At 40.5% G+C, this 14,841-nt stretch overlaps 1 protein-coding gene across 1 annotated transcript; it reads right to left on the reverse strand.

Moving 5' to 3' along the window:
• Positions 1-382: 382 nt before the first annotated feature.
• LOC129673728 (carbonic anhydrase 2) lies at positions 383-14,365 on the reverse strand. The gene is made up of 7 exons (XM_055603609.1): positions 13,987-14,365; positions 12,745-12,942; positions 6,177-6,295; positions 5,668-5,760; positions 4,625-4,687; positions 3,325-3,480; positions 383-1,152 (listed from the first exon to the last, which is right to left on the reverse strand). Exons 1-7 carry the CDS (start codon positions 14,018-14,020, stop codon positions 1,033-1,035), a joined length of 783 nt encoding a protein of 260 aa, XP_055459584.1. The 5' UTR covers positions 14,021-14,365; the 3' UTR covers positions 383-1,032.
• Between the last annotated feature and the right edge of the window lie 476 nt (positions 14,366-14,841).

Genomic DNA, 14,841 nt, shown 5'->3' on the forward strand with positions numbered 1-14,841 from the left:
AGAAGAAAAGTTTGCTTGGCTCACAGTTAAAAAGGTTTCTAGTCCATGGTCCCCATGGCTTTGCTTACCATTTTGCGTAAGGCAAAATGGCATGGAGGAGCAATTTGGGGGAAAAGCTGCTCGGTTTGCAACACCATCATTCCTGACTCTTTCTCTAAACTAATTTCACAGGGATGCCACATGCTCATACACATATGATCATACACATGCTCAGAAAGCACTCAAAGGAGAGCCAGCAAACAGTAGAGGCTCCAAGGATTTTGTTTCGATTTTAAGCAGGTCTGATGGCAAACTATCAATAATGAATTGACATGGACCCTGTACATAGATATTTGTTCTTCCATTTGTGTCCTTGTTACACAAACAATAAGGCAGCGCAGAACAGAATTCTGAATTTTATTACAGAATATATCTAAAATACATTATCCATTAAGTTATGATGTTATCTGAAGGGAAATATACTCTGTATTACAACTATATCAATTTTTACATCTTCATTTGCACCTCTAGAAATCAAGTCATGAAGTTAGAACATATTCATATTTAAGATAAACTTTGCTACAAATATATAAGCACTTTAAAAGTTTTTCTTTAATATAACATCTTGGAATAGTGAACATTTATCTAATTTATAATCATAAAACTCTGACTATTTTCCCTGATTTGCCTAAATTTTCTGTTTTTCTCACAGTATCAACTTATAATCAACCATTCCACTTCCATGTTTCAAAAGTAATATGTTAGCAAACAGGCCCGAGTACCCGTCATTCTATGGCTCTGAAGAAAGGCGAGAGGCCGTTTCTGTCCTTTGTTTCAGGTTCCCGGGACTGAGAAAGTATGCCGTAAGCCACCACACTATCGCTGCATGAGACACCTGGGCCTTGTTCACACTTTATTAGTAAGCACAACAGGCAAGGGATGAAAGGCCTACACCAGGTAAAGAGGTGGGATCCAAATCGCCAGGGTAGAACTGTGCTTAGCTACAGAGAGGTGCCACACCTCTGTTGTTTGGATGCCACCTCCAGGACCATTTTACTTAAAGGAAGCTCTGAGTTTTCTGTCTTTTAGTGGCTGAGCCGGACGCCAGTTGTCCACCATCAGTTCTTCAGGATCCCCCTCTGCATTGAAATTCAGTCTGCGGAAATGAGACATCTAAAAAGCACAATGAAGTTTAAAAAAAAAAAAAAAAGATTAGTTTCATAATATCACCTACTAAAGTGGCATGTTTTAGATTTAAATGTAGCCTCCAAATCTGGGCACACCTTTAATCCCAGTACTCAGGAAGCAGAGGCAGACAAGAAAAGAAAAAAATAAAAAGGAAAGAAGAAAAGGCACTTAAGGCAAGCCCTCAACAGACTGACTGAGCAACTTCCTCAGTCTACATCTTTTTGATCAAGTTGATATAGATAGTTCACTTATGGTCCGTTTCCATCACTCACATTATACTCAAATGTTGGTAAACCTGACTCATCCTTTTAAAACCAGAGACAAAATTGTGTATGAAAAATTAAGGTAGCAGAATATAACAGATTGTTTATATTGTTCATCTACCAACCATTCCCAGCCTTCATACTCTCTCAAACTAACATCTGTCCTCCCTTGAAGCCACTGTACGTAAATCCATGAGTTTTAATATTTTATGATAACATTTTCTCTCGATAGAATCTGACTTAGAAATGAGTAAGGAACCCAGTGCTAGTCCGTAAGATGTGACAGATTTGTTGAGTATCTCTGTTCTTTAAAACAAGGCTTCTGTGTTCCCGAAGAACCAGTGGAGGTTGCCTCAGAGGTGGGTGTGCCTGGAAATGATGCTCAAGAGTGCTTTCAACGACCTAGATTGCAGAGCAAGAAGTGTAGCAAAACAATGGGAGTCTCAGAAGAAGAACTAGATCTGTGGCTCTGAGCTGTGTGCAGCAAGACCTATAAATCTTGTGTTCTGTGATATGCAAATATATCTTTACTATGGAATCTTAACAAAACACACAAACCATATGTGTAGCTTAACAGCAGTTTTTAATAGTAAAGGTCAAATAAACTAATTTTCCACACTTATCTGTGCTTGGCACTAAGGTGTATGCAGACAATAAATCTACCTGTCAAAGCAACTATTGATAGCAGACTCTGAAATAATAGAAGTTGTTCTTAGGTGAGAAATAAAAGGAATGCTAATGTTTTGTGCCATAGCTCAAGCACCACCTTTACAACAATTAGTGGTGTTTTCATCTTTTCCTTGTGCTACTTCAGGATGCTTGCTCAACTGTTAAAACTCCCAGTTTAATTTTCAAGCCACATACCAACCAAGCATACCACTGTGAAGCCCACTTTGATTGTACTACATGTGAGTTTCTAGTTGTATATTGATTTTTCTCAAAGGACAGGTGTAAATTACTTTTAGCATTAATACATCAATATTCTAAAGGAGAGCACAGAAAAGAAAGTATGTTCCCAGCCATACCTGGTGCTGCCCAAGGAACTGGATGGACTGCGCTTCCATTTTCCTATGCTTACAGGTTTTTATCAGCAAATTCCAGACAGTGAAATAAAGTCTGGCACTGTGATCTCTCCTGCAAATTGCAGGTCTGAACCCTCATGATTTCAAACATTTTCAGGTTGAAGTTATGCAGTTACTCAAATAATTGTCACTTCAAAACTGGCTGCAGCTGTCTTTTATATTACCAGGATCTGACCTGTTGTGGTTCCTGAGAAATGTCTATTTCCTACATTTTGGCAGTACCTTGAGAAAACGAGAGGGAAACAAACCCATTTGTTGTCCCTCTCATCGGTGCTTTCAGGTGATTTAGGGGCTGCATGGAGCACTCAATCACCACAAACTAAACTGCTCAGGAAATGGAAGAACACCTGGTCTGAGCCTCGGAAGCAGTGGGCTGTTTTGAGAGATACTCTTTCTCCAAGCCAAGACTCTCCCTTTGTCAGTATTCAGAAGTGCATCTCACATTCACAAGACTGAGCTAAACACTTCCACCAGTGAGCAGGAGGCTGGGAATTATCACTGATGTGTATGAAACCTTCAATATGGAATCTTATTTTCTATATCCTCTTCCCTTCTAGCTGTCAAAAAAAGAATAAGCTAATAAGCAGATCTCATTCTCATGTAACCCTCACAGTAACCAACAATTTCACAGATTAAACAATCTGCTGACGGACTGCCGAAGGTGCTGGCTAATAGTAGCAAATCTTTGCTCACTGCCAAGCTCTTCTGTGACAGCAGCCACAGTGTGACAAGGAGGATTAAATACCAGATCTGGCTGGGAAGGGAAGCTTTTTCTGCCTCCACTAAAAGAGAACTCTCCCTAGAAAACCAACCTGCTCACTGGTGACAGTAATGGGTTCCTTGAGCACGATCCAGGTCACACATTCCAGCAGAGGTGGAGTGGTCAGAGAGCCAGGGTATGTCCAGTAGTCCAACTCTCCGGGAAGAAGAGAGCGAGGATCGAAGTCAGCAAAGGCAGCGCTCTTTCCCTGCAGGCCAAATGCACAGCAGATTGTCAACCGCACATCCATGGGAGGAGAGAGCAGGAAGCACAGGTCTAGCACAGGCTGTCACTGGAAGCCTTTTGTACAGAGGTTCCAGGTTTATTGACGAACAAAATGAAGAGAACTTGCAGCAGACTTTTCACTTGGAAACAGATTGGCAAGTGAGAGCATGAAAAATTACTTATTATGTTGCATCTTGTCACCAAAACAATTCCTTAGGTTTTTCCTTGCCTTTAGCTAATCATATCTGGCATTTAAAGCTATACTGTTACCACTAAAATGGTAAAGATGATTAGGTTGAAATAACAGAAATATTATTATTAAATCTTTGATAACAAGATGATAAGTTTGCAATGATTTCTCACAGCTCTACTAGAATTAAACACAATGTTCAGCTCTGGACACAGCACTTTCAAGGCAGTAACGGAGTGGGAAATGTGAGATTTCATACTACTGTTTTTGTTATGAGATTGTTGCAGAAATGAAATAATAAAAGATGAGATCAAATGAAGGGGACTAGAAATAATTAGAAAACAGGAAAGAGAACAGGAACATGTAGAAGATGGATTGGGCTTATCACATATGAGTTAAAGGTGCAAAAATTGTACATTTAATAAGTTGGGTGCCGTCAGTTTGATGATGAGCCTTGTGCAGTCAGCCTGGAACAGGGATGATCAGTCAGGGCAAGTGAATGTTGCATGTAAGCAGATGCACAGAAGCTTCAACACATGAGTGCTGCACAGAGGGTTAAGCATAGAAAGTATGAATTCAGGTCATGGAGTGTGCATTTCCATGGAGCAGATCTTTGTCCATCGCAAATATCTCTGGATCTCTTGAACTTCCCACAAGTACTTTCTGCACGAATCACTGAGTTGTTTATTTAGATGATCTTTCTGGCTCCTTGGTGTTCTCTGGTTATTGCATATGTGTGCTTCTAATAGCAAAGCATTACAAACCACAGTATTTATGAGAATCAGAATTCACTTTTGCAGAAAGAAAAAAAAATCATTATATATAAGTAATCACTTACCTTCACTAAACTGTTCATCTAAACACTATGTCATCAATTTAAGACTATTCATTCTGATCAAAGGAAGATTTTTAAATCAAGAGTATTAAAAAGAGTTACCTTTGTTTTAATGGAATTCAGTGCACTGAGGACTTTCTCAAGGCCTTGGTTAGCAGGTCCAATCTGCAGAGAAGCAGAGGTTATAAGACCTCATGGGTCAATTGGCATTACATCAGTTTTGACTTGAGCAGTGCTATCATATTTCTTGAAGAAAAACAAGTAAAATCTACTTCTTTGATATCCACGGTTTGTAAACACTGACCACATAGGCTTTGCAGCTGTCACTGAATCTCTAGTCTACCTGTGCTTCTCTCTCTGTAACTCACTCCCCTAAATTACCTTGCCTTATGTCTCCCATCAACTCTGCTTAGCTGAAAGAACTCAAGAGCTTAACTCAGTTGATGCCCCCAAGAGAACTCACACCCTCATCCTCCTTATACAAATTCTCTTCTTGATTTCCCCACACTATCTAGCCTTCCTAACATCTCTTGACTCCCTTTTATTTTCAATTCTCCCCACTTTAGAGCCTTGCAGTTTCTCAGGATTATATCTTGAGAAGTTTTATCATCTCTTTCTTCTGTCTTTGGATGACTTCCTGAGCTCCTGCAACTTCCATTCAGCATGTGACTCACTCATGAACGTCCATTCCAGAGTGTTCTACACCCCTCTTTCCAATTTGCTAGGAGCAGCTCAGCTCTGAGATACCCCAGTTCCTGCAATTTGCCAGCACTGAGTTCTTGTCCTGAAACCACCCCAGACCCACCAGAACTTGGTCTCAATTTAGCACTGTCTATTCCCAAAGTATAGAGTAGAATCTTCACTGAAGTTTGATTAAAACAAGTCATATTATGCTGGTCATCTTCAGTTTACCTCTCTCTGTTCTTCACATTAATATCTAACTGGTTTCTAAGTGACAAACCCCAAAGTGTCTTTCAGGTATCCTTATGGAAAGTATAGAGTGATGGAGAGAGAATTAAACCTGAAAATACTTTAGTGCCCAAAGCATTTTTTCTTTTTTAGAATTTTCTCCTTATTCTAAACATTCTGTCTGGTCAATCATTCTTGAACACATAAAAAAACAAGGGATTAGACCATTAACTAACCATCAAAAAAATACCCAGAACAGCCAGTCCATCTGGTTGATGCACAGCTTTTCCAAACTCCCCGTACTTGGTGTTCCAGTGAACAAAGTGAAGCTAAAGTCATGGGAGACAAAACCACAGGAAGTGATTTACAGGACAGAAGCCAACAGATCTTATCTAATGACTACTCTTCCCTTTATAGCTAAAGGTTATTAAAGAGAAAATGTGGATAATTTTAAGCAAAACTTGATTTAATTCAGTAATACTTTTTATAATAACATCACTTTAAGAACAACTCTAAGACAAAGAAATGTAGAATTTTGAGAAAGGGAACAGATTTTATTTATGGATTTTTAATAAAACAAAATCAATGAAGTTCTTACAGCCTTAACTGGATGATAACAAAACACCTAAGAAACTGATGTGAAGATCTTTGCAAAGAGTTTGGTCACTTGGTATGAACTAGACTTCTAAGACTAAGCTGAAATCAAGACTAAATAGGCTTTTTTTCTGTGGATGAGAAATCTTACCTCTGCAGCGTATTTTTTTTTGTTCACAGTGTGCTCAGAGCCCTGGCCATCAGATGAGCCCCAGTGAAAGTGGAACTGGATCAGCCTGTAGGTATCACTGAGGGGTCCTCCTTTGATCACTGAAATTACAATGCATGCATGTAATGTCTCTGTATACTCACATACACACACACAGAAATTAAATGTTTCAGCTGCATTTTATTCTCCTCTGTGCTAGCTGATGGATGGATGCCTTGTTCATCTTTGCTGAGCACATTGGTGTGCCTCTTTGTAGGGTCTCAGGTGATGGTCTGGAGAGAGGAGATTTATAATTTCACTAATCAGTGAAAGGACCAGTGGAATGAGGATCTGTGAACCTAAGGGCCTCTTTTCCCTCATGGTCCAAAGATTGTCCTGACTTCCTGTCACTCCAAAGAGACCAGAATTTGTAAAAAAAAAAAAAAAAAAAAAAAAAAAAAAAAAAAAAAAAAAAAAAAATAATAATAATAATAATAATAATAATAAAATTCAAAATATTGTAAAATGCAACTGCTAACAGGCTTTGTCCACTGAAAATTTGACTCAAACCTCATGAACTTCCTACTCTGTAAAATATGTCCATTAAATTATTTGCTTCATTAACGATGACCTGTCTGACATCTCTATATGCAGTTCAAGGTGCTTTGTTATCTTCCATAAGCTAAAATTCTAACTATAGAATTATCCTAGTTTCTCTATCCTGAAATTAACTTGCCTTTAGTTAGTAAATCATCATAGTGGCTACATGCCTTGACTATCTTTTCATAGATACTTGACAAGTGTATCTTGAAAGAGAACTACAAGAGAAGCAAACACCCAAACCCTTTACCTTACTTGTATGTATCTATGACATGTAAACAATATAGTTAAATGGTTTCAGAAGTAACTCACTTCTACTATTTTGTTTTTCTAGGAGTTAGATTAAAGCATCTGTTACTTTAGATACATTTTTTTGGCCTTGGACTATAATACTACAAAATAATGAGCTTAACTCTATGGTGGCTCTAAAACGTAGGGACAAAGTCTGTACAATACATTTTGTGTGCTTCATTTCACTTAAATATGTTTAGCTGGTGGCGAGGCCTATTCGTCTATTCAAAGTAAATGGTGAAACTGACTGAGATGTGCAGTGTGGTCTTTCCACAGCGTCACTACAATCACTGGCTGCTAACTGTCCGGTAGGCCAAGAGAAAATAGACATAAATGGTGTCAGGTCACACAAATGTGAAGAAATACAAAACTCATATGTACTATGCTAAGGCTATGTCCCTTAAAACACAGAAGCTACTGTGTGTTTATCTGATGAACCTGCAAGGAAAAAATTAAGCCCATCCCCCATACTAGTTTTTGTTTTTGTTTTCCCAGAAATGAAAGAATACTTTTTTCTTAGTAATACATGCTTAACAATGAAATCATCTTTACAAAGCACTTTACTGTTAGGGGAAAAAAATTCTTTACATTACCTCCTCAAAGCTCACACTGAATTGACCATTCATATGCAGAAAATGTCATTTATAGCACTATTGGATCAGCAAAGGGACAATTCAATGAACTAAGCATCAGGCATCACAGGTCTAAGTGTGTCATCTGCTTTCCCCCAGGACAGAACCAAACTAGCATCTCACACAGGAAAGTGAATAAGCTTTCCTATTGGTTCTTACTCTCCCCTTTTCAAACCTTAAAATTCCATTGTCTTCCATTTGTTTTAGGGACTATTTTAAATATAAATATGTTTTGAGTGCATAGACACTTTTATTTTAAAGGGCGTTGTGAAATTAAAGGAAATGATTCAATGATTAAACATACCCGCTGGTAATCTTTAACACCAGACAGCTATTTTCATCCACATTACCATAAAACTTGTTGCTGTGTAGATTAGAAGTTCATTGGAATTAGAAAAAATTATAAAGTCCTTAGAACTAAATTGCTACAGACAGCAGCAATTCTGTTTTCAGAAAAGTGTTAGCATGGAGCTGATTTAATTAAGCACTTAGAAAACATTGTTAAAATCATACAATGCCTTTATCTGTGATAGACGGAGCATGCGTTACTTTGTCTCAGAAACAGAAATTACAACACTTTGATTAAATATAGCTTACACTATATTCCAAAATACATTTATTTATTCTTCTTGCTGTGTACCATTTTTAAAACTGTCTTGGTTTATAATTAAACGTGTTTTTCTCATGCAAAAATATTTTTTCAGTGTAGTAGAGATTAATATCTGTATGTTTATCCTCTATAAAATACAGGCATTTTGAGGGTTCAACAGAGTCCATGTTTCACTGTGCTACAGAAACATGTCCCATTAGATGGTAGATACTAAAATAGGGCTTTCTATCGTTGCTTTTTTGAAGACTTTCAAATTTTAATTTAAATTTCAACTCTCAATACCAGGAACTTGTCCCAATTTTAATTTTTATAATCTGTCATCAATTAAACACAATATTAACACCACATAATAATGTCTTCTTACAGTGAATTCCTGAGTAAATTATTATGGCATATTTTTGTTATAACAGAAGATTCTATACCACTGAAATAAGTTAGAAACCCATAGAAAATCACTGAAAACTTACCATTTTTCACTATTTTTCTTTCTAGTCACTACTGCTAATTAAGATCCATTAGAACCTGAATCTAAGGACCATTGGGATAAGTAATCTCCTTTAATCCCAAATTACAGGTAAACATCCTCCAATGTGTTGTTCACAAACCAACATTTTAGCAATTTCCTGTTCAGACAAATGAATGCTTTCCACAGATAAGATGTCAGTTTTTAAAACATTTTTTTCACAAATACTATAAAATTTTAAAATTCATGCTTATGATTTACTATTGATTAAACAATGCATACTTTTTCATTGACAGCACCAAATAATCCTAGAACTGGAGCTGTGCAAGGAAATCTGAGAGGGGTTGCACATATTATATTTCTTCTAAATAGTTTAAAATAAAAAGTGTACAGAAGTTTTAGTTTAAACTATACAGAGATTACATAGTCTTAAACTTGACACTGTTTAAGAGCAAGTTTGATTACTCAGAGTTTTTAAGAAACTTCGGATCAGTGTCCTAGGTATTAATGATTCTGCTGACATCAGGAACCACAGGCCCTAAATTGATTCCTTGTGAAAGGTAAATTTACAGCTTCAAAATTAGTCCCTGGAAAGTCAAGCAGAACCCCAGGTACAAAGCTCCATTATGTTATCCAGACAATGCCTGGCCTCAAAGGCACACAGAGGAACCACTCAGCCTCCTTCTTTCTTCTTGAACTGGCATAAACAAACAAAAATTGTTTCTGTTTTTAAAAAGGAGAAGTAACTGGGATGAACATGATGTGTGAGGTAACCCAATAATTCCAACATTATTCCCAGCGTTTTTGCCTAACTTTGCAATAGAGCAGAGTTTTAAGCTTATCAGCAAGAGTTAATAAGTTAGCAGTGGTTAATGCTTTGACTCCTTTTGTACGAGGAAAAGCTGGCAAGAAAACATCTCAAGCAGAGAAGGTTGCTTCTTAATAAAACTTTAAAGAACTTACTAGCAATTTTTTTTATTAATGTAAGATTATTGACTCCAAGGGAATTTTGAAAACTTTAATGCAAACTTCAAAATAAGACCTTTTAATTCCGTGTTTTAAAAGATTTACCTCTAATTACCTCCAGTTAAACAGACACAACACCAGACCCAGCTAGCTCAGTTTCTGACACCAGATACTTAAGTCTAGGTGTAAGATAACATTCAGAACACACTGCAAGGCCTTAATTCAAGATAAGTTCTAGAAGGCTGGGCTGTCAGCGCACAGATGAAGAGTGGGGGTAAACAACCGATGCATTTAAATGCAGAAAATAATTTTATAAAAAAAATCTTAAAATGCTAAAACAAAAAAATAATCCAACAAAGCACTGTTAAAGTGTTCATTTGCAAAATATCAAGTAACCAAAATGAGTTATTTTTAGAATTAAGTGCAGCGAAAAATTACATCAGCTTTTTAAACACTGATGATACTTACCATTTGAAGATTCTCTTTTTAAACTGGTGCTGGTTAGTGTTTCCAGGAAAGTGACAAAGGGCAAAGAGCAAGCCTCAGCAAATAATATTCTCTCTCTCTCTCCCAGTGTTGTGGACTGACCATAGCATCACTACCATTTGTTATACTTTTGAGTATCTAAGAATCTTTTAAAAGAAAATCTAAAGAGTATTTTCTCCACGTGGCACAGTACTTTTTAACTTATTCTGTAAGTGGGTTTTCCTTTTATATCAGCATTTTAATACAGTCTAGATTCTTGTTTAACCAAAGTAACTGAAAGAGATAGGAGACACTGGCAAAATTACAAAGTAGTCTTTCATGGACAAGGGAGAACTCTAATCTTCTTTGCTGAACTTTGTTTTTCCTAGACCTTGCTGCTATCTAGGACACTGAGACACACATCCTGTATTCTCTTTAACCCCCTGGAGTTTCCTAATTCCCTTTTCTGGAGTCTCTTCCAAAGCACCCAAATCCTTTGTTCCTTTGAATGAACCTTATTTACTCTGGAAACTCTTTACTGAAGTGCCATGTCGACTACTGAGCTTCCTTCCTGTTTCTACAGTTTCTAGGACTACATCATTTTTGCAAGTACCAAAGTGACAGACTTCCCTTCTCACCCAACTAAGGACACTGTGAATCTCCAGCTAATAGACTTCCAAATCCAGGTATCCCCAACTGGGAGATGAATTTAAATCAAAAGAAGAATTGGTAGCAACTATCCTGCTTCCCTGCCTGCTGCCTGGGAATTCAAGAGCTTGGTTGCAGGCTCCAGGTGGCTATGAAACCATCTCCTTTATTCTATTCTCCAAAGCCCTGAAACCCTGACTTGTGACACCCATTCTTCCCTTCAGACCTCCCTCCCCCATGTTGTCAGTCTTTGGCACTAGGCCCTTAAACTCTCCTTCAGAGAAGTCTTTTAACAAAGAATCCATTTCAATGACCTCTTGGATCTCTAACCACAGTCTCTTGAACAGTTTCTTTTTGCATGTATCAAAGTTACAGTGGGAGCCTATTATATTATATCCTGCTTTACTGATCTACAGTAAATGCTGGATACCGAGGACAGAGGAAAGGAATCAGGCTTAGCTGCCTTCATGACCCTTAGCTTATAAGGCATGAACTGATATTAGTGATGACAGCAGACTAGCAGTGAGCAAAACTCCCTGTTAAAAGACAGGTAGAGAGGGTCATGGCTAGGTAATAAAAGTGGCGAATTTTCAAGATGGCCAGCATCTTCATTGCTCTCATGACTTCAGACAAAGACTCTGTAAGACTTCCATTTCCCACCAGCATTCCCCTGCTGATGGACTGGCTCAGAAAGTTCCATGGCCTGCTCAGGTCACATAGTTCTGGGCCAATCAACCATCCTAATTGCCTTCAAACTAACCAACCATAAATGAGGGAGGAAGACTCTTCAAAGGCTTTGAAGCTCTCTGACTTCAAGAAAAAAACTAGAGGTTTGTTGGTTTGTTTTTTGAGCCCCCCCTCTTCAAAGAGTCTTTTTCTCTGTGTGCATATGTGTTTCCTCACCCCCAATAAAGGCGCCTTTCTTCAACTGTTGATTCTGCCTGAGGTATATGAGAAACATAATGGTCAACCTGATTATAACACTTTAATTACACATTATATAACATGCTAGTAGTAGTCAGCGTGGCCATTACTTCCAACTCTGACAACAATAGTAGCTATTTCCTCTTTGTTCTTTTCCTCTAACACAACCCTACTCCAAACCACTACCAAACATAATGTGTTTATACCCCCGTTTATCCAGTGACCTTCAGAGGAAAATAGGACACTGGCAATTAAACCAGCCAGCGACCAATAAACACAGCTACTCTGTCTAAATGGTACCAGCCTCCACTTTCTAAATCAAGCAGAAAAGCATTCACCAGCATGCTGTCAATAGGCTCTATTACAAATAAATTACGGTAAATTGGATTTTTTTCAGTAACTGGGTAAGCATGTCCTAACAACTCTGAAAAATCTTCACATGTGGAATAAATCTCTGAATGAGATACTACTATCTTTACATTGGCAAGCTATGCCGACCATGACACATGCACACAATGTTCAGCAGGAACTTCAGCATTTTAAGTCATCAGACAATAATCACTTTTGTGCACTGCTGAGTTAAAGACGGCACACACGAAAACGTACTTAATGAGGATGGATATATACGTCAACCCTGGAGGACAAATGTTTTAAAGAGAATCCTAAAAGTTCAAAAGTTTTGTGAGTTCCTTGGTTTCTGCATTGCTAAGGGCCTGGCTTTCTTCCTGTGACTTCACAAAGGCACATTGCCCGATGCCCTACATATTTGACAGCCTGACAAGGGAGAAAACAGCTCCCGGGATAATTCACAGTAATTAGCCTACTTCTGGGGCCTGAGGAAGAAATCAAAGTGACATCTTAGGCTCTGGAAACAAACTGTGGTGGCAGGGGCCTCCTACTGACGCCCCTTGTCTTCCATTAAGATGGAAAATAACTATTGGCTTAAAGGCCCAATATTTCCCCGACACTGACCTGCATGGTCCTGGGAGTCATCAAACTCAACGTTGAAGGAGTGACCATTGTTGAGAATCCTCCTGGAAGCAGCTTGATCATAACATATGCTCAGTGGCTGTAGGGCAGGGTCATGCTGGGCAGTGCTGGTGTTAATGTCCACAGGGGACTGACGCTCTCCATTGGCAATGGGGAAATCCTTGTACCAGTGCTCTGGTCCTGGAGGTCAGAAGACAGTCGTGAAGCCATCAGTGTGAGGAGAGATAAACCAATAGAAGCCACCAGTGATGGTGCACACAGTTCACCCAGTTCCAAATTTGGAGGTGATACTTAGTAATAGCACTGTAAGATTTACAAAAAATAAAGTGCGCCTCTGTCCCCTTATTTGTAACCTGGGGTAATAATATTTCAATCTACCTCATAAAGGTTAATGGGAAAATTAGGATTTATATATATATATCTGTTTTTTAACAGACAATGTCAGACGAACATTAACAGTTTTGAGGTCTTTTTACCCAAATTCGATAACTAAAGCTGGACAGAAGTACTGACAGGGATGTGGTCCAGCTGGGGCTCTGCATCCTCTTGTGACTGAGTTTGGGATATAAGTTCTCCCTACAGCATTATAGCACGTGTGGATGCCTCCTGCTGTCACACGAGGTGACAGTCCAGACCATTTGGACCAAGACTCAGGCACAGACAACTCCTTTTGGCTCTCTGCTTCGGCGCCCACAGTCAACAGCGAGCCACGTCCACCTTCCTTTCCCCTCGTCTAGCCTAGGGCACCCAGGTCTTTGATCAGGAAGACTTCCAGTTATCTATGACCGACCCTGTAACACTGGAAGTAGAGATATCAAAGGAAAACTCTGGAACCAGCTCAGTTAGATTTAAACCGGCTCCAGAAGATGCCATGACAAAGCGCGCTGGGAATTTTAGCCACAGGTGCGGCCAAGACTGATGCAGAGGGGGCAGGCACCCCCGCCCCCCTTAGTCCTTCTGCGACCTACAACTAAGGCGCGATCCTGCCTAAGTTGGCATATGGTGACCGGTTGTGATCTCGTGCTGGGCTCTCCCTCCCAGCCCCTGTGCGCAGCCGAGCAGGGTTGAGGTCAGATCCTCGACAGCGCTCTAAGTCGGACGCCAGAGACATCCCAGCTCTGGGACCCGGCAACCAAGCTGCGCTACGGGGAGCTGCGGTGCTAGGCAGGTGCCCGAGCAGACACCGGGAGCGCGCGGCCCGGAGCGCGCGACCTCCGCACTTACCGTTGTGCTTGCCGTATCCCCAGTGGTGGGACATGGTCGCGCCGGCGCTTGGGACAGAGCAGCAGTTGAGGTCTGTCTAGCGGTCTTACGGAGTGTGTCGCGGGTCGCACGATCCGGCTTTTATAGGCTCCCGCCAACTTGGTGCTCTGGGCGGCCCAGGGGAGGGACCGGGTGGACCTGAGCGAGGGGAGGAGACCGTGGAGGTGGCGGACGGAGGTGACAGGCAGAGGTGACGGGCGGAGGCCTCGGTACTCGGGGGCTCCCGCAGCTCGGTCGGGGCGGGGCGCCCTTCGGCTGCTCTCCGCTACTGCGTCCGACCCGCTCAGCCGGGGCCGCGCGCTCTCCCCGCGCTCGGGCGCGGCGCTGCCTTCCCGGCCGGCGCCCCAACTCCCCGGCCCCATTGAGAGCAAAGCCCTCGCCACCCGCCCGCACACCGCAGCTTCTTTTCCCATCGTGCCCGCACGCACGCGGCTGCCGAGTTTGACCTTGGGCGGGGAGCGTCCTGGAGGCGCCTGGAGCCGGGAGCCCCAAGCTGGGAGCGGGGAACGGGGAGCCCCCTGCTGCCCAGCTGCGGGAAGACGACCCGGCCTCTCAGCCAGGGCGCCCCCCTTCTCAATTGTCCCACAATTAACCGGAGGCACCGAGCTCTCCAGTTGCGTGTTGACTTAACGTTAACAACACTCTGGAATCGGATTTTTAAAATGTCTTCAAAGGAGATGAGAGCTTCCCCTGCCTGGCAAAGGAATTTGTATTTGGCACGCCTCACCAAACAACTTATCAAAGTGACTTTTAAAAAATTAAAAAAAAAAAAGAAAGAAAGAAAGAAAGAAAGAAAGAAAGAAAGAAAGAAAGAAA

This window comes from Psammomys obesus, unplaced genomic scaffold (genome assembly GCF_907164565.1).
Source record: "Psammomys obesus unplaced genomic scaffold, mPsaObe1.curated_primary_1811, whole genome shotgun sequence".
Taxonomy (NCBI): domain Eukaryota; kingdom Metazoa; phylum Chordata; class Mammalia; order Rodentia; family Muridae; genus Psammomys; species Psammomys obesus.